The sequence below is a fragment of the Dermochelys coriacea genome, chromosome 1 (genome assembly GCF_009764565.3).
Source record: "Dermochelys coriacea isolate rDerCor1 chromosome 1, rDerCor1.pri.v4, whole genome shotgun sequence".
NCBI classification, from domain to species: Eukaryota; Metazoa; Chordata; order Testudines; family Dermochelyidae; genus Dermochelys; species Dermochelys coriacea.
Window position 1 is genome coordinate 54101057 of NC_050068.2, and position 21192 is coordinate 54122248.

Sequence of the window (21192 nt, forward strand, 5' to 3'; positions counted from 1 at the left end):
ACTTAAAGCATTCCTGGAAATACATGTGATTTTTATCTTAAATATCCAATAAATGAAACGTATGAAAACTCCAGAATATAGGAGTGTCTGGGATATGAACCTATTATGTTAATTGCAAGACCTAAAATAAGATTACTGTTGAAATCAATAAAACTTGCACTGGGCTAGAAGCCTGGAGAACCTGGCAAATGCTAATAACTTAGCTTTAAGTAGGATCAATTTTCTAAGACCAAGAAAAAAAGAGTTGAGAATTATTCCAACTGAGGAATACGGTGCTAAAAAGCATATGGCAAACATCACTGATTAATCCACACATCTAAAAACTCATCCTACTTAGAAATCTTGTGCAGCAACTCTAGTAACCAGCTTTGCGTGAGAGTCCAATACTAGGAGGAAATGTGAAATAATTTAATGAACCAGGGTATTTTTTTTTTAAATCGGAGACTAAAATGAAGAGAGAGATGATAAGTACAGGAATTGCAGGTCTGAACGCCACAAAGCTAATGGAAAAGATAATCAGCTAATAAAGAAGAGGATCTGATTATTTTGAAAGGAAACCAAGAAGAGTTGAAGAACCGAAGACTCCTTTTCTTTACACAGTGCGATTCTGACATGTAAAATAAGCTACAAAAGGCAGCAGTAGAAGTTACATCCTGAAATGTATTCAGAAAGGAGTTAGATAGGTACATGGAAGAAGGCAACAACAGAGAAGGTACAAACTACAGCTGAGTGAGTAATTGGAACCAATAATGTATTTGGTGAAATGTGCTCCTCTCTGTCCAGGGAATGTTGATGATTTTCTCAAAATTATCTGAACATTTTCCCCTTATTTTTAACAAGATGACACCCTATTTAATATTTGAAACTTGAGCTATGATGCTTTGTTGCTCAAAGAAAGCAATAGCAAATGGGAAGGGAGATGGTTCTTGAGATACACTCTCTGTTAGTGTGTGGTCTGGTGTGATGGAGTGTATCAGGCCCATTGAGGCCTTCCAGAAGGCCCTGCGATCCTACCGCACCCCAGGAAAAAAATCTCAATCTGTTTGTAGATAACTTGGGAACAGAAGTCAGATTTCTGACTGCTCATGACAAATAGTTTAAAAATCTTTCATAGTTAATAGTGTTCTAAAAAACATCCTGACCACATTTGTTTGGACTTGCCCAGGGGCAAGATAACTGCCCTGCTCAGGAAAGGTGTATGGCACATTGTGAAAAGGCCATCACTGAGAGCCATCAAGGCTGCAATCTGGGGCTATCCACTTTGACTAACTCAACTACTAGCCCAACCCCATGGTACCAGACTCTTTCTAGACAGTGGCCTGCAAGTGGGCAAGCAACCATGACTGGTGGTGACAGTTTGAGCACATGACCTGGAGATGGAGGCCCTATTTGGGAATAGGTTTCTGCTCTGTGCAGGGGGTGGACCATCACCACATGTAAGGAGGACTTTGGGGACAGAGAGGGAAGGAGAGACTCTGCCCTGCCTGAAACACTGATGACAGATAGACTCACAAAAGGGGTGAGACCAGACTGGTGAAGGGGGCACCTCAGGACTTATCTTGTTTTCAAAGATCTGTAACTCACGTTAAGAAATTCCTTTGCTAAGCCTGAGTTCCTTGCTTTCCTACCATGTTGTCCTCAAAGCGTGTAGTGGGGTGACTGCCCCAGTCCTGCAGAAAAGGGGTTAAAAGCAGCCCTGGAGAGGGCTGCAGCAGGGGAAGGGGTTAAGAAAAGTTGGGGGAAGCTGACTGAGTTGCTGACCACAGCTGTGGCCAGCTCAATCAGAGCTCAGCTGGCCCTATAAGAGGGCTGAGGGCCAAAAGCTAAGGAGTCTCACTCTAGCCCTGGAGTGGGAAGGACTAGCTGTCTGAGAGCAAGGTACCTGAAACACAGCAGGGCTGGGGAAGGGCAAAAGGGAGCTGGGGAGCTCCTGCCTGGTAAACCCCCAGGCTGCAGGCCTTGCTGAAGGCCTATGAAAGGTTCTGGGGCTGCAGAGGGGCAGCCTGGGAGTAGACAGAGGCAGCTGGTCCTAACCCCTTGCCTATGATGAGTGGTCATTACAGACTGACATCTGCCCCAATGAGCGGGGGGGCTAGATGATGACTGGCAGTAGCCACTGAGGCAAGGTGGGTCTAGAGGGTTGGGGATTCCCTGGGAGGGGAGACCCAGAGTGGAGGTCCTGCTGGGGCAGAGCAGGGAAAGGGGTGCTGGGGTCTGGGAGGGATACAGGGCTAGTGGTAGGCGAGACACTGGCCTGCAGAGGGTGCTCCAACACTGGAAAAAAGCAAATTCCCAGGATGACCAGCAGAAGGCGCTGTACCAGTGAGTCTTGCCCTGCTATAAAGGGGTTAAACTGGTAAGTCCAGAGAACCTACAACCTAGGTAGAACTCGGGGGGAGAATCTGTCAGTGACTAGGGGCTCAGGAGGTCTGATTACAGTTTCAGGGTCTAGGAAAGCTGGATGGCAGCATCCCACATCAGGAGGAAGGGTGTTAGATAAGATGTCTGAGCCCAGGAATATGCCTTAGAGTCCCAGAGCTAGAAACAGTGACTAGCTTCTATCCCTCACCCAACTCGCTTGGAAGCATGTGGTAATCAGTGACTGGGTCCAGTCACAACAAACTCCGCGGGGGTGGAGAAGGGGACTGGGTCCTATTGTAACACTCTCCACTGAAAGCCCGTCAAGCCTTTGCAGCAGCATGCAGCTTCCAGAATATGGCTCACAAAAAGGAAATGCCTGTGTCTGAAGAGCTCAATCTGCCAAAGCAAAGTGAGCAAAAAGTAGAGGCTCTGATATATCTTAGAGTACTAATAGAGAAAGAAGATGCTAAGAACATCTCATCAAGATCTATTTCTTTTAGTTAAATCTCTGAAGGCTCAAAGCAATGGAGCACAGCAGGTTTGAGATCACTGTTGCCTTTATTTGCAAAGGCTAAACCTCGCATATCTAAAATCAAAAAGTTACACTAGAGTACATGGTGTAGTAAAATACAAGCAAACCTCAATGAATGGGACAAGAGTGTCTGCAGGATGCTCTAATATCTATGATCACAGACCAGAAAAAAGTTGAGCACAGGAAGAAACCATGAAATCTAGCCAATTGTACAGGAATCTTCCAAGGAAAGTGGTGAGAGCCCTATGTTTGGGAAAAAATGAAAACTACAGTGGACTAAGCATTTGATAACATACTGACCTGTAGAAATATACTTTCTCGGTGTCACCCTATCATTTCAGGACTATCCCACTAAATGCCAGCTAAGGCACAGTTTTGCAAGCCAAACTTAATACGTGATGTTTGTTTTAAAGTCATTTAAAGCTGATGTAAAAAAAACATTTTGGTGGCATCTCTGGGGTGGATTTCTATAAACAATTATAGATTAATCTCCCTAGAGATTCTGTTCAGAAATGGTCTTGAAGGTGATTGTCAAAAACACAAAAGGCAATTAATAATGATAATACCTAGCACTTTTCATCAGTAGATCTCAAAGTGCTTTACAAAGGAGGGTCAGAATTATCACCACTGTTTTACAGATGGGGAAACTGCACAGAGACAAGGTGACCCAGCAGGGAGGTGGCAGAGTTGGGAACAGAACCCACATCTCAAGTCACCATCCAGTGTCCTATTCAAGGGGTCCAACTCTCATTGAACAGCAAAAGAAGCTGGGTGTCTTACTCCTATTTTTGTCTTTGAAAGTATCCTCTGACACATATAGATTCCCCCGGCTTTCAAGTAAAGCAGTAGCATTTCAGGTTTCAGAGTAGCAGCCGTGTTAGTCTGTATTCGCAAAAAGAAAAGGAGTACTTGTGGCACCTTAGAGACTAACAAATTTATTAGAGCATAAGCTTTCGTGAGCTACAGCTCACTTCATCGGATGCATTCCAAAAGTAGCATTTCAGAAACTTTTCAGAATGGTGGCTTAGATTTTGCAAAATCTAAAAGCTGTCGCAAGTATTTTGCACAGTCCTAATTTTGATGCAAATTCCTTTTGGTTCTTGACAAGCTCTCACCAACCTGTCAAACCTTTCTCTGCTGGGAACTTCACTTTTCAGCTGTTACTCCTGCGTGATGTGGTGGTGTGTTTTTAAGTACTGCATCTAGCCCAGACAAAATTAAATGTATTCTAAAACTGTTTGGATGAGATCCTTTTAGAGAAAATAACTTGCTAATTACTCTTGCTGTAAATATGATCCTGTATATCTGAATCAACTTAACTTCTTTCAACTAGCAGCTCAGCACCACAATGGAGCTCTGATCTTGATTGGGGCCTTTGGGCAGCTCCACAATATAAATAATGAATAAATAACAACAGCATATGCTGTAACAGGAGATGGGAATGACTTTGATCCTTCCCTATATATTTGTGGAAGAATAAGAATCCCTTGGCACTTATACTCCATTCCTTATGACTGGCGTATCATTTGTGCCAACTGCGTTAGCCTGCAACCAAATGCTAATTTAGATAATTTATTATTGTAGCTTTCTCTCTGACAAGCAAAAAAAAACAGTAGTGCATGAGTCTAGTATATTGCAGGGTCTTCTACCGATATGCCCCAGTCTCTGTCCATACATCCAAGTAGGTTATCACACCATCCCCATTTCCACAGATGCTGAGTCTATGGATGTTTGATCTGTGATAGGACTACATGAATTCTATGTGGCTGTATATATTCAGCTAAAACACAACTCCATTTGTGTATGCCTTGATCTGTACCAATATTTTCTTTTGATTGAAAAATGTAGATGTTGTACATTGTGTTACCAGTCAAATCCAACTGAATAAAATGCACAGTTCACTTTTAAACAAATTTCAAGTAAAGCATCAAACTATGGGGCACGCTAAATAGTGCCAAGTCATGGTTTCTGGAAAAGTATACAAAAATCCACTTATATGTAGATTAAAAACATTAAATGCCACTTTGAAATTGTGCATATAAGTGCGGTTTTGCTTTCCCTTCACAATAAGGGAAGCTATATTTGGAGTGTCTAATTGGCGTGATGCCTTTGTCAATGTTCCTGCAGACATGGAGAAGCACTTCTCAAATGTACCTGTAACACTGACAGAACTCCGGGCATTGTCGGGCAGAATCGAACCGGGGACCTTTGGAGCTTAGTGCATGAGCCTCTACTGCATGAGCTAAAAGCCAACACGCTGTTAGCTAAGGCTGTTGAGCAGACTCATTTTATCTCTCTCTCTATGTGCTCTCAGTGTCACTAGATAGGCCAGAACACCACACTCAGGAGGTGTGTGGGTTACACACCCACTAAGAAACATACACCATTACTATTTTCCCTATCTGTGTGCAAAGTACATCTATATAATTTTGTAATTGGGGGGTTGCATTTCTTTTTTTAAGCCCACTACATTCAACTGTTGCATCCCAAGGTCAAAACTTTGTAGAGGTTCCTAAGTAGCTTTATGAGACAAGGACAAACATCTCTCGGGTAGGGATGGTTTGGCTGTAGACCTGGTTAAAATATTTGTGCAAAATTTAAGTAACATTCTAGTTTTGTCCTTACCCCCACAGGCAAGAAGAGATTGATTGATTGATAAGTATGCCAGAGTCCTTTAGAGAGGAACTATTGCCAGGGAATTACAAGCTCCACCAAGTGCAGGTCATGAAAGGATTCACATAGTGACCCCACTGATTTGCTTAAAGGAGTTGGAAGTGAAGAAGTCCCTGCATATTTATTTGGACATTTGAATTCAATGTACTTGAGCAGCCAATGGCATCTCTCCACGATTGGCCCCTTTATACCTCTCAGATGTAAACCATGAATTACCCCCTCACAGTAAACCAGTAAATGATTTCCCGTCCACACACACATGCAGCTATAACTTGCATTGATGTTTTTGCTTCCATATGCCAAATTCACATCTAATCTGCTGTCTCCTGTCATCCCTCAGTCTCTTTTGATGTAACTGCTTCTAATTTCTCTTCAGAAATTCTGCTTTCAGAAAGAGGTTTTCCTTTTGATATTTGTGATGTTCCATGGGGAAAATATCAATAGTAAAGATTTAAGGAGTCCCATGCCCTAGCACACTACATTAAGCAATAGAATAATATACACAGTAGCAGCCGGCAAATATGCAAGGATTGCTCTCAGTAAGCCTGTTCTCCAGGCCTCTCTCTACATTTAGAGACAATAGATGAGCTCGAATTTAAAGGAATTCTGATCCATTGACAATTACTTACCCAATTCAAACTGGTTGGAAAGGTTACCACAGGTCTGTCTAATTTCTTCACTGTCCCAACCCAAAGGATAGAGAGCACAGCCAGAGCCAATCAACAAGCCTATCAAGAGAAAGGAAAACAAGACTTAATACAACCCATGACTATTACCATAATTAAGGCCTGCAGGTAAAATCAGTACTTGGAATTACATGAAAGGGTCACATTAACCTCTTATCATGAGGCACCTATGCTGGGACCACTGGCAAAGCATGCATCACTTTCTCTACTACACCTTCTGGTGTGTATGTCTACACAGCAATGTAAGTCTAGGATTAGTGGGACCCAAGTCAGCTAACCCGTGTCTGGGAACCTTGAGCGTCTACACTGCCTTTTAACCTAGGTAAGGATTTTTGGACCCATGCTTGAATCTTGGGCTCTGACGTCCACACTACGGTGCACAGACCCGAGTCAAAGTAACTCTGTCAGAGTGCCTAATGCCCTCCCTCCCCTGGTGTTGAGCAGCCAATGGCATCTCTTCACGATTGGCCCCTTTATATCTCTCAGATGTAAACCATGAATTGCCCCCTCACAGTAAACCAGGGATTTCCTCCGTCCACACACACATGTAGCTAAAACTTCCATTCATGTTTTTGCTGCCATATGCCAAATTCACATCTAATCTGCTGTCTCCTGTCATCCCTCAGTCTCTAGCCCTGAATGTGTTGCACTGTGGGAAAACTCTACTACCCACCCTGTTTCCTAACTGTGACGGTGCTACTGATAGGACTCCAGTACCCATACGGAGCATGGGTTCGTAAACTGCAACATTAGCTCCTTTGGTGGCTGTCTCAGTAGGTTGACTGCAGTTTGAGAAGGCTTTATATTAGGGTGAGTAAACTTTTTGGCCTGAGGGCCACATCTGGGTATGGAAATTGTCTGGCGGGCCATGAATGCTCATGAAATTGGGGGTTGGGGTACAGAAAGGGGAGAGGGCTCTGGCTGGGGGTGTGGGCTCTGGGGTGCAGGCTCTGGGGTGGGGCCAGAAATTAGGAGTTCAGGGTGTGGGAGGGGGATCGGGGCAGGGGGTTGGGGTGGCTGGAGGGGGTCAGGGGAGCAGGCTCCCAGTGGCACTTACCTCAAGCACCTCCTGGTAGCAATAGCATGTGCTCCCTCCGACTCCTATGCGGAGCCATGGCCAGGTGGCTCTGTGCACTGCCCCATCAATGGGAGCTGCAGGGGCAGCATCTATGAACCATAGTTGCCAGCCAATGGGAGATGTGGGGGTGGTGCTTGGGGCAGGAGCAGCTTGTGGAGCCCCCTGGCTGCCCCTGTATATAGGAGCCAGAGGCAGGGACATGCTGCTGCTTCCGGGAGCCGAGCAGAGACGCAGCATGCATGGAGTGGGGCAAGCTCCAGACCCTTCTCCCTGGCAGGAGCTCGAGGGCCAGATTAAAACATCTGAATGGCCAGATGCGGCCCCATGGCTATAGTTTGCTCTCCCCTGCTTTATACTAAACTACCATCTAATCTGAGAACTGGGCTCTCTGCCTCTAGACTGAGTCAAATTGGCAGGAAAATGCCCATGTGCACCTGTTCTGAGGCTAACCAGGACATCAGTCTCCAGGGTTGTCAAACTATTAAAGTGAAACTTTGCAATTCTTCATTTTTTAAAATGGGGATGTTCAATTAAGGTATTTGTGTTTGGTTGTTTTTTTAATTTATTTTTGTCTGTTTGTTTTGAGCTTTGACATAAAATGTAGCTTTCAGAGGAAAATCACCCCCCCACACACTCACTCATTCATTCTCTCTCTCTCTCTCTCTCTCTCTCTCTCTCTCTCTCTCTCCCCAGCACCCCCTGTGGATCCCTCCTCCCTGCCCCCTCTTCAGCCCTGGAGACAGAGATAAGGCTCCCTGGGACGCTGGGGGAAGGTTTGGGGCCGGCTCCCGCTCATGGCCCTCACAGTGCATGGGTGCACCTGCACGTGCAGCCCAAGGGAGGGCAGGGAGACCTGGGAGCAAGCGACAGAGTGGAGCAGGACCAAGTAGCTGCCCTGCAGGGCTGGGGAGCAGCAGAGCCTCCACCTCAGCTTGGCATGGCGAGAGATGACCTCCAACATCCTGGCAGCCACCTCCTGCCTGTCAGCTTTGCTCCCTGTTGCAGGCAAACTCTGCGCAGCAGCGAGGAGGAGCTGGAGCCGCAGGAGGCTGTGGGGAAGTTTGAGGCTGGCTCCTGCTTGCTGCCCTGACTGTGCATGCTGCCCATGTGTCCCTGCACACACAGTCCCAGGGAGGGTCTGAGAGCAGAGCAGGGACTAAGCGGCTCCCTGCAGGGAGGGGGAGCAGTCAGGAGGTTGGGGGTCATCCCTCCCCCAACCATGCTGAGCTGGGAGCTCTGCTGCTCCCCATCCCTGCAGGGCAGCCACTTAGTGCCTGCTCCACTCTCGGCCCCACACCGTGCTCCCTGGGTCTGCGTGTTCAGGGGTGCCCAGCGTGCAACAAAATCTGGCTGTGCTCTTGTGACCAGGAAGCAGCTCTCTTTGCAAAACACTTCTTCTGATCGGTCTCCACTGAAAACCCTGCAGGCTCTCTGATAGTGCCCTTGCAGACTGGTGCTCAGCAGACAATGGGTTAACGCTGCCCTGAGCTGCTGCCCTTAATAGATTGCAGCACAGATTGTCGCATAGAGAGGACTAAGAAAGTTGCCCCAGGGAACTCGGGGATACATCCAGAGAATTTACAGGACCCAAGTCAATCCAGGGCTGCATGCAGGCAGGAAAGCAATAGGGCTCAGACCCTAGGTCCCATCTTAACATGGGCTTGCACCCTCCAGCTCTTCATGGTCCTAGGACCCTAGGTTCAAGCCTTAGATTAACACAATTGGTGTGTGGACGCAAGGCAGATTAGGCTAGAGCCCAGGCTCTTGCCTGTGCTTACATTGCTGGGTAGACATACTCTGTAAGTCCAGTGGAAAAGAAACTCTGTAGCTAGTTTGCATTTAACTTTTCCTTTTTATGCTTCAAAACTACTACATGTTTTGTTTGGAAAATTCAGCATATGGTTAAACAGGCGCCACGTTAATCGCAGCATTTAAAAGATGACTGCTTCTGATTAATTAATGCAACAATCAGTCATGCTCTATAATTGTTCCAACATGAAAAAGTAAACCAACAATCAAGCCTAACCATTCTAATCCTTCATTGCTTTTCTCCTCTTTCACATAGTTTAGTGCCAAAATAGACTGACTTAGTCTATGAATTCGTATCTCAGGAACCTAGAACATACGATTTTCATGAACCATTTCAGCAAAAGCAAGTGAACTTTTGAACCTATGCTGGAAGCTTAACATTCACATGTGCTGATTTGTCAGCCCCTAATGCCACCCAGAATGGATGTGTACTTTGCCAGAGTCCATCTCTTCATAAGATCGTCACAAGGCCATGATCACTGCGAAGAAGTAACATTTTTATCAAACTTTCTTCTCAGCTGTTGCTGCCCCCGCTGCTGAAAGGGCAGCGTCTAGCTCAGAGGTGGGCAAACTACGGCCTGCGGGCCGCATCCAGCCCGCGGGACCGTCCTACCTGGCCCCTGAGCTTCTGGCCCGGGTGGCTAGCCCCCAGCCCCTCCCCTGCTGTTCCCCGTCCCCTGCAGCCTCAGCTCACTGTGCAGCCAACACAATGCTCTGGGCTGTGGGGCTGTGAGCTCCTAGAGCAGCACAATTGCAGAGCCGGGGGTGGTGGTGGATGGGGCAGGGGTTCTGGGGGGGCATCAGGGGGCAAGAAGTAGGGGGGGTCGGATAGGGGGCAGGGGCCGGGTCATGCCTGGCTGTCTGGGGAGGCACAGCCTCCCCTAACCAGCCCTCTATGCAATTTCAGAAACCCAATGTGGCCCTCAGGCCAAAAAGTTTGCCTGCCTCTGGGCTAACTGGTGATGGTGAACTTTTGGTTGCAGCTTTTAAAGGGGAGACTCTACAGGGCATTTAAAAATATACTGCATAGTTTTATTTTTTAACTTCATTTTGATAATGACCTTGTAGAAGCTTGATAATTATGACTTCCATAAACCCAGGGGCACAGGGCACTTTGCAGATTTATAGGTCAACAAGATCATTACAGAGCTTGCAATCTAGAGGCGTAATCATGTCTTTTATCTAGTGCATGGAGCACTGGGCCAGGATTCAGGAGACCTGGGTTCTATTCCCAGCTCTGCCACTGGCCTGCTGGGTGACCGTGGGAAAGTCACTCACCCTTCCGCTGCCTCAGTTTCCTCATCTGTGAAGTGAAGATACTGGTACTGACCTTTAGAAAACACTTTGAGATCTACTGATGAAAAGTGCTATATAAGTGCAGGTATTATTAATATATAAGCATTGGCTCCTGTTGAGGCAGTGCAGAACTATACCAATTCAGGGGGAGCTCTGGGAGGAATTCTCACTCAGGATCCCCTTGGAGTTATTTGTCTATCTAGGAGGTACTTGTTTAATCACATCACCCTAGCATCTGAGCTTCTTGGAGTGTAGCCTTACAACACCCCTGGGAGGTAAGGAAACAGTGTTATCCTCATTTTACAGCTGGGGAACTGAGGCATGAAGTGACTTGCCCAAGAACACACAGGAAGTTTGGGTTAGAACCAGGATCTCCTGAATCCCGGTTTCATGTCTTAGCCCCAAGACCCTCTTTCCTCCCCTTAGGGCAAACGATCAGAAAAGCGGTCAGGTTTGCAAATCAGGTTACTTTGTCTCATCTAACTCCTGAGCCCATGTCACATCCATGAGCCCAGAGCTCCATTACTTCCTGTGAGGTGGGTACAAAGAGACACAGCTGCTGTAGCCTTCCTAGCTTGCCCTTTGTGAAGTGCCATGATACTTCCCGTGGCACACGAGGGGTGAAATCCTGGCCCCACTGAAGTAAATGGAAATTTTACTTTGGACATCACCTGGGCCAGGATTTCACACTAGGAGGGAGCATACGTGTGTTGAAAAAACACATAAGCTGCAGTTTTACCTGGCCACTGCTCAGGACACAAAGCTTCTTGAGTCTTTCTATCCTCTTGCATAAACCTGGGGCAGCCAGGCAAAAAGGCCCTAAATAAGGCACATCGTCATAAACAAAGGATGACAATAGATGATGGAGGTGGGGTGGGGGAGGACAAGCAGTAGCAGTTGTAATGTAGGCCCAAACAGGGACTCTCAGACTAGGACTGAATATTTACAACATATATAAAAGTTTAGAGACCAAGATCTTCCAATCATTTTGTAACATTTATGGTCTGATTGCCAAAGGTTCTGAGCACATAGCTGTGAGTGAGGTCAATGAAAGCACCTCACCTCTCAAAAACAGATGGCTTCAAGAGACTGGGAAAGCACCAAGATACTAAAGAAAGCCCTAAGCAGCAAAATGGGTCCTGGGAATTTCTCCTCCTTCAAAACTCCTTCCATTCAAAGCCAGCTCAGCACCCTGCATTCAAGTGAAAGGAATATTAACATAACAATGTTATTCCTGCCAAGAATGCAAAACAAACTGTTAGACAGCCCTTGCCAGTTACTCTCATCAGGTGGTAAAAATGTACAGGCTGCATGTTAAACTCATAAAGGGCTGTTTGTTTCCAGTTCAATTTAGATTTTGTTTCGGTGACAGTGGTTTTTTCCACAAATACTGCTCCAAACATTTCCCACCCACCCCCTTTTATAGGCCAACCTCTTCCAAGTGTCCTGTTTGGAGTATTCTCTCCAACCGCACATTTGGATACAATGACTCTGTGCCTTTGGGGAGCTAATGTTTTATGCTCTTTCCTCACCCAGATTTCCCCACATAACTTAACTGCAACACAGAGGGTGGGGGTATGGCTTTCTCTGGAGGGTCACCTAGATATCATTTTCTACTGGCCAGATGGGAATACTATGTAAGCGGTGCTGCCAGCTTTCTGTATCAACAGCATTCACAAATATTTTATATTTGCAAAATTCTCACGGACCAGTGACCTGCAAAACGACACTCCTAGCTCAGCTACAGAAAGCTGACTATTGACGTGTCCACTCTGGAACATATTATCAGAGTGGACACGTCAATAGTCAGCTTTCTGTAGCTGAGCTAGGAGTGTCGTTTTCCAGGTCACTGGTCCGTGAGAATTTTGCAAATATAAAATATTTGTGAATGCTGTTGATACAGAAAGCTGGCAGCACCGCTTACATAGTATTCTCATCTGGCCAGTAGAAAATGATATCTAGGTGACCCTCCAGAGAAAGCCATACCCCCACCCTCTGTGTTGCAGTTAAGTTATGTGGGGAAATCTGGGTGAGGAAAGAGCATAAAATATATATAATGATAGTATATTCCAGAGTGGACACTTCAATTATCAACTTTCTGACTATATATATATCTCTTGTTAACTGTATTTTGTGTCTCAATTGTAATAACTTCCTAGAAGGAAGAATATTGCCTATTAATTTTGAGCTTATGCCTGTTCCCAATGAAGTCGATGGCAAAAGACCCAGGATTGGGTCTTTGTCCTTGAGTTGACAAGGATTATGTTTTGCTGGATGCCTAATACAGCAAAAGCCCAAACGGGCTTCTTTTTGTCCTGTTTTTTGTCTCTGCACAACTCGTTGGACATCATGTGCATGGCTATAAGACGGGTATTGCAGAGCACCAGGCAGAACTCATTTACTGATTTTGGTGTGATGGCTTTTAATTCCTCTGTGACACAGCAGTGGATTTAAATAAACCTTACATCTGTAGCCTAGGGGACATTCCAGGGCAAGCAAGCTTCATTTCTGAGCCTACACAAGTGCACAGCAACCATTTCAAATATTCCCATGCTATCTGTATTCTACTCCTGGGTCTGTCACAGACCCCTTTGTGACACTAATTTCTTCACTTCAGTCTCCTTGCCTGTAATATAAACTAGAATTATTATCCCCATTTTACAGGTATGTTGTGAATCTAAAACAACAGATGTTTGTAAAATATTTTGGGATCCTCAGATGGATAGGGCTATACAAGTTCAAAGTTTTATTTATTAATTATTATTACAAATGTGTCAAAACACCTCCCGTATATTCATTTTAAAAAAAAGGGGCATATTCTGTTCTCAGATACTGCATGTATCTCTCACTAAAAGTATTTAATGTCCCCATTTGTATATCTGAGGGCCCAGTGTGGCTCAAAGTATGCTGATATATCTCTCTTCAGTTTTCCTGGTGTAAGTTTTTTGGGTCAGCTACTGTCATTTACTATGTGTTTGTAAATTACCTACACAAAAGTACACTGACCTAGATGAGACCACTAGCAATATAAATGAATAATATAATTAATACTGCTTCTGTGTTTCAGCTTCCTTTTTGGTGCTTTCACCAAACTAGAAAATTCTGGGGCCTGGCAGAATCAAAACATCACAAATCAAAAGAAGCATCTTGCCATGGCGAAGGACTACACAGTCAACGGCATTGGATCTGGTTCTGTTCTCAGTTACTTATGTAAATCTGGAGGAATTTCATTGAAGTTAATGAAAAGAAAAGGAGTACTTGTGGCACCTTAGAGACTAACAAATTTATTAGAGCATAAGCTTTCGTGAGCTACAGCTCCGATGAAGTGAGCTGTAGCTCACGAAAGCTTATGCTCTAATAAATTTGTTAGTCTCTAAGGTGCCACAAGTACTCCTTTTCTTTTTGTGAATACAGACTAACACGGCTGCTACTCTGAAACCTGTGATTGAAGTTAATGGGAAGGAACCAGCATGAAGCCAGTGTGAGATCAGAAACAAAGCCTATCATGTACACACAGTACTTGTAATCTGGTACTAATTGATAAAAAATCTAAGGTATGGCTGGCATGACCCTTGAAATGTTAAGCTGCTCCAAAGGACGTGTAGCAGGAGCAAGCAGTGCTCTTGCAAATGACTGAACCGTGTTAAAAAATAGTTCACATTTTCCAATAACTAACCTGTTGCACTGATTTCTGATTCTTACTATTTTTGTGTCACCCAGGAACTAATAAGCCAAAATGAAAATTGCAAATTGTGTGAAGACCAGATCAACTCCCCATTCCAAAGAGAGACAGCTCTCCCCCACTCTCAGTAAGCTGTTATATTTCAGCAACAAGCAAACACCCAGTTTCTTTTGTGGAGTATAAACCAGCCACTGTGGTTTCCTTTATCTATAAATCTGCACTGACTTCTGACTCCAGGCAGTGACAATGAGATCAGTGAGGAAGCTGCCACCTAACTTCATGGCTTCCCTTGTGAAAAATTGATGTAGCTAAATTGGCCCCTCTCAGCCAAGAACTGACTTCTTTTTTATTAATCCAGAACAACCAATATTGCAGAGCTTTCCACATTTCCTGACAGACTCTGTAAAATCAAAATAGGATTAGCTTTTCTGAGGCATCAAGCTTATGGTGAGACCCACAAACACAGGCAGCAACTGCTTGAGTTCAGAGAGCGAGGAAGATACAACAGCCAGAGATGTATGTGCCAGCTTGGTGCACAGAGGTTCTTTGTGTACTCTCTTCAGTGAATACTGAAACAACCCGAGCCCAAATGGACTGGTCAGTGCATGGAGCCACATGACAGTAAGATGAAGGGGGTTTAATTGCAAACATACAGACAGACGGTGTCTCCTTGACATTTTCAAAGTAGTCAAGAAGAGTTAGACTCAGAGTCCGTTATTTTTAATGGGAGGGAGGTGTCTAAATCCTCTAGATTCCTTTGAAAATCTCTGCCTCTCCTTTTAATGTAACACTTCCAAGAAGATTACGGGTCTGATCCAAAGCCCACTGAAGTCAATGGGAAGACTCTCATTGAGTTCAATAGATTTTTAGATCAGCCCTATGGCGCCTGTCCTGTAATCTGACTGGCATCAGTGAAGCCCCAGTGACTTCAATGGGACTCTGCATAGTTGTAAGCATTCACCTGGATCAGGACCTGTATGAGCATCAAGCATGTTTACTATAATCTCCAGTTATTTTCAACCCTGACATTTTAACACAAAAGTTTACAGACAATTCAGCTAGTCACAAGGAATTCAGCCTCCACTTAAGAGCTAAGTTAAATCAAACTGCCCTGAAAGCAATGAAAAACCCTTACCTAATTTGGAAAGTTCAGTGGTGAGCTGACACTGATTTAATTCCAGCGTGCACATCCTAGTCTGCCCAATAGTTGGAAAGCATCGCAGGCTAACTACTCTAACTCTCCACACCCAGCCATGCAGCTGCTTAACATGCTTAGAATGCCTGTGACATTCTTTAGAAAAAAGCACCCAGTTGTAATTACCATCATCTTTCATCTTTTGTTACCCATTACAATCATCAAAAGAAAATTTTAAAAAGGAACAGGAAGCATGCAGATGTGTCCATAAAATGCAGATTGATAAAGGAGAGTCACAGCTTTCAGATGTGACGGGATCAGTCAGTCAGTAGGAGAGGTCTAGCTTGTCCTGCAAAACCTGTGGAGTAATGAGCATGTCTAAATCTGTTTTGGATGACATGCTGGGTCATGGAGGATGAGCTGGCAATATAAGCAGCCTTCTGGAGTGATTTCACAACTGGAAGTGAAGGGCTTCTTACTCTGTGCACAGGCCATGAATCTGTGAATCACTTCTTTCATTCTGATAGTCACGGCTAGCTTTAAACACAAGCAAAGCAAGCAGCTAGCTGGGCCCTCCTCTTTTGGTGGCCACACTCACCATGTGAGCTCTGCAGTTCCCGGCTTGATACAATCTTTCATGCAGCAGCAGGACTGTAGAGAAGCTATACCTAGCCTGATTGCTTTCTTTCCTTCACCTGCAAATCAGAAGGCAGGGCCTGTTGATAGCATTTGTACTAGATTTCAGAGTAGCAGCCCGTGTTAGTCTTTATTCGCAAAAAGAAAAGGAGTGCTTGTGGCATCTTAGAGACTAATAAATTTATTTGAGCATAAGCTTTCGTGAGCTACAGCTCACTTCATCGGATGCATTCAGTGGAAAATACAGTGGGGAGATTTATATACACACATAGAGAATATGAAACAATGGGTATTACCATATTATTTTTCTACGTAAAAGAATAAATGGACACAAATCAGACGTCAAGAATTATAACATTCAAAAACCAGTTGGAGAACACTTCAATCTCTCTGGTCACTCGATCACAGACCTAAGAGTGGCTATACTTCAACAAAAAAGCTTCAAAAACAGACTCCAACGAGAGACTGCTGAATTGGAATTAATTTGCAAACTGGATACAATTAACTTAGGCTTGAATAGAGACTGGGAGTGCATGGGTCATTACACAAAGTAAAACTATTTCCCCATGTTATTTCCTCACCCCCACCCCCCACTGTTCCTCAGACGTTCTTGTCAACTGCTGGAAATGGCCCACCTTGATTATCACCACAAAAGGTTTTCTTCCTCCCCCCCCTTCCCTACCTGCTGGTAATAGTTCATCTTAAGTGATCACTCTCCTTACAGTGTGTATGGTAATACCCATTGTTTCATGTTCTCTGTGTAGATAAATCTCCCCACTGTATTTTCCACTGAATGCATCCGATGAAGTGAGCTGTAGCTCACGAAAGCTTATGCTCAAATAAATTTGTTAGTCTCTAAGGTGCCACAAGTACTCCTTTTCCATTTGTACTAGAGTTTGCTAAGATGGTTAACCAACCTCTCCAGCTGCACATCAATGAGTCAATCAGGTCATCTGGTTCCTAGAATATAATCTATGCATTGTTTGGTGCAGAACCTAATAAATAGGAATTTTTTCAATGACTTCTTAATTAAAGGTAGAATAAAATTGTACTGGATTTTGGGGATACTTTAAAATGGTTGCTTAAGGCTAGGCTGTTTCATAGCAGTGCTGCTTAGCACGGGATTTAGTGTATTACCAAATTCTCACACTGGAATGGAGAAGGGAAGATGGGTCAGACAGAGGAGCCTGGAATGTGAATCTTTCCCACTTAGGCCCTTCCTGGGGGACTGCATCTTGATGGGGTGGGAAGGCTTGTGTGTTCCAATGACTCTGTGAGCTATGTCATTTTTAGTTCTTTGTAGGGTCACCTAAGCTAGACAGGTCAAAGGCTAGGGACCAGACATAAAGCAACCCACTTGTCCTCCAGGTTGGGGTTAAGCGATAGGCCAACAACTTATCGCTGTAAAAAATATCTAATTCTAGAAACACATGATGCTCCCTGTTAAGCTTTAGAAAGCTCCCAATCCATTTCCATACCTACTCCAATAGTTACCCATTTTACTCAACCTAAACAAGCCTCACTACCCTGGTGTGATCTCCAAACCCAATAGCTCCTTGTGTTTTGCCCTTTCGTTGGTCTTTAAGCTGGCAAGTTCCTCATTTGCTTTTTCTCATAAAACTATATAAAAATACACAAGTAAAATTTGAGATGAATGGACAGGCAGACCTTGGATCACAATCAAGGGTCCTAAAATTGACATGGCAATAAACCGAGTTATCAGGGTGATAGGTAGTAGAAAGATGAGTGACAATAAGTGAGCTTCATCCACCCCCATTATAGACACATTGCTACAAAACAGACAATAAGCATCACTATTGCTCATGCTGTAGGCATAACTAGCACTTGTATTTAACTCCCACTTTGGACTTTAAAAGTGCTTTATGTTTCTATGGACTGGAGTTTGTGACTGAAAACCAATTAACTTACAAATAATTGCTGCTTATGGCTGATACTGCTAAGCAGGGAAAAGGCAGACGGTCATTACACTAGCATCTTTGCACAGAACTAAGTTTCATCTTTGAAATTATAAAGTGATGAATTGTGGCATTAAGCTATCAGACAGCCACTAAGAGGTACAATATTAACATCTATTAAAATCGTGGGGAATTGTCTGGGTCTGGACAAGCCTGAAACAATACATAGAGTGGATTAATAAGCCAAGGGACATTAACTAGCTTTGACTATGTTATAAACTCAGATCCATCATCATACTCCTTGAAGCCCCCTCTTATTATGTTGCACACACGTGGCAGGATGTCAGTTCATTTGATTGTTATCTTATTTAAGGCCTGTAAAGAAAAGCCAAATCTTTAACTACTTTATCGCATCTCTTTAAAAGGAGAAGCCTAAACACAGTACAGGATTCAATGGAAAAACTAATGGGATCACTGGGGAAAGAAAGTGGTACTGATAGCAAAGAGAGTACTTAACTTCAGACTTATCCTTTTATTCTTACTTCTTGAAACAGGCTTTGCTTTCCAAATGGGATACACAGCCAATGGTGCTATATCACTTGTGGTCACTGAAGAGCACAACATCTTTCACAGCGGTGTTAGGGGATTTTATTCATTTTGTGCATCCTACATTGAATTGTTTCCTAAATTCCAATCCGTTACACACTACAAACCCACTGAAAGCAATGGGACTGCACAGGTGTCACTAAGGGCATACTCTGAAGGCAACAGCAAACAGATTGCACAGATGTACTTGAGGGCCCACAACATCTTTATTAGTGGCAGTGAAGCATGAGATGAAAGGAACCCACCTTGACTTTTAAGATACCAGGTTGAACTTGCAGGGTAAACAGAAAAAACATCTTGACTTGAGCAAATTTGATGTGCAAGTCACTGAGAGAAAATAAAAACTTAACTGCATGATACCATTTTTATAATAATTTTTTCAGAGAATAACCACCCTTTAAATACGTCCTTGTCTTTTTTCTATCTCCTACTTTTTTTTCCTTAAGCCACAGTTTGGGACATTACCAAAAAGAAATCCTTGTAAGTTTTTTTTTTTTCTAACAAACACTGCTCCATTGACAAATATTCAGGTCATCTACTGTACCTGAAAGAAACTCCTTCCTTTCAAGACCATTTTAATTATGATTTTTCTCTTTCATATTTTGTCTGTAAGCTATTCTGAAACTTCAAGGATGACAAAGTTTTCACATTCCCATCTGTCACTTTGAGCTACAGTACTTTCCAAAACAAGGTTCAAATGCAACACAGAGTTTGACTCTCGGTTTCATGTGGTTTAAAAAATCTCCTTGACATAATGTTTCTAAAGCATTTATCCATTATAAAAGGAAGCTTACAGCATGAAAGTGAGATTGAGCTAAAGGATGTGGATTGTTGTGTCATTGGCTTAGAAATGTGCTCTTGCAACTAAACTAGATTTAAAGTGAAATCCTATATGACAGAGTAGCCAAATTCTGCTATCTTTACTCAGGCAAAACTCCCATTGACTTCAGTGGGAGGAGTGCCTGAACAATAATGTTAGAGTAGGGCTCAACTATGTACAATACATTTAAAATACTTCAGATAAATGCTATTTTAATCAAAGTGGATTTGAGGATAACTGCTGATTACTTGATGTTATAACTCTTACGCACTGCCCTGAATTCAAGGGATGCATAAAAATAAGGACAGATCACCAAACTATGTTTGTTATTCTTCCATTGCTGTTTTTGGCATAACTAGTCATGCAGGCTCATTCAAAACAGTTCTGCTATAAATATGGATCTGCAGGCACTCATAGAATTCTCCTTTTATGGTGTTACAGTTAGGACTCCTATTCTCCCTCCTCTTGTATGTAGTTCCCCAGGGACTCCTCTTCAGGCAGAAGTTCTAACATCCAGTTTTGCCTGTGATCTCCCACACAGAAATTCAACCACTTCTCCTTAGCTGTGAATCGGGAGGTTTTTTCCACCAGATAAGAAAATGGTAAGGTTTGCAAGTGCGATCTCTGGTATCTGCCTTGTTATACAACAGATAAAAATGTGCCTCAGGATAGAAAGTTTTCAAACTTTTTGATCAAGAGCTTTAACTTTTCTAATTATTTTTTGGGGGGAGGCTGGAGGGAGGATCAGAGCAGCCCCCAACAGTGCACTTGTGATCTCCATTCTTGTGTACATTCACAAACATTACAAGGACAATTTAGCAGCCCCCTCCCATTTCCCCACAGAGTCTGCAGACCCCCATTAAGGGACTATGGGTTAAAATCTATGTTTGAGAACCTCGGAGAAGACTGAACTGACACACAGTTCAGTGGTTTCTATTGCAGACTCCGACAGGTCTGGCCACTAAAGGGCCAAGTGTGCTGTGCTACTCCAACAAGGGGCGGTGAGGACACGAGACAACCTAGCACCACCCTTGTGTTCCCCTGAGCACAGCAACTGTTCCCTTCTAGCAAAACACCCTACATGGGGAGGGGATGTTAACTGGTGGAGTTATGGCACAGGAGCCAGACACACACACTGGGGAATATGCAGCACTCCCTCAAGAGATGTTGCAATGGTCACAAATTCCAGAATTCTTCCCAGCCCTCCTCATAAGGTGGGGCAGCCCCACGCCATTCAGTGCCTACCTGGTACTATTGAAACACTTGAAATAAAAACAACACGCCTGGTCAGGATTTTTCTTCCAAACAGTCAAGCAGAATGTTGGAGGGATCCTCAACTTAAACACGCAGATAGCAGGGGAGGGGCCCAAAAATTCAAAAAGCTGTTAGTTTCTGCAGGGATCTTGCCTCCAACATTCTGCTCTCTCTTTTGGCCCATTAGTCCCTGGGTTTTCAAACAGAGCACAAACTGCCCAGCCTTTCACTCAAAGCCCAGATCCCCAGGTTCCGTACAAATACATGCAGGCCTCCAGCTTTGTTAGCTTTCCTCCTTTTGTTTTCATCAGTGTCCTGCCTGCAAAGGACACTTTCCCTCTTGTTCTGAGCCATTTTCACATTGTGAGCACAAGTTCCCTTTTGCAGCAGATGCGAGAAAATCTCAGAGAACGATTACTGATGGAAGAGTAGCTCCCTCTCCCTCCCTCTCCCTTTTCAGAAAGTATATGAAAGAAGGCCACTGGCAGCAAGAATAAAGAGGTGCAGACAGGAAAAGGCATTATAAATGCCTCCTAGATGCAAGGATCCCACACAGCAAAAAGCTGCGATCCTTGCCAGCAGCTTTAACCTGAGTGTATCAAAAGAGAATCAAATGTAGTTTTCAAAATCCTAACCTTAACTTTTGAACTGCCTGTGGGAAATAAATGCACAGTCTGTGACATAGGGTGTGGAAGAATCTTCACTTCA

General features: G+C 43.9%; 1 protein-coding gene across 2 annotated transcripts in view; it reads right to left on the reverse strand.

Moving 5' to 3' along the window:
* Window positions 1–21192, reverse strand: part of LHFPL6 (LHFPL tetraspan subfamily member 6) — a 218930-nt gene that overhangs the window by 12198 nt on the left and 185540 nt on the right. For both annotated transcript variants that reach the window (XM_038417173.2, XM_038417183.2), the window contains exon 3: window positions 6196–6294. In XM_038417173.2, the coding sequence (XP_038273101.1) occupies window positions 6196–6294 (99 nt within the window). The remainder of the gene's footprint in view (window positions 1–6195; window positions 6295–21192) is intronic.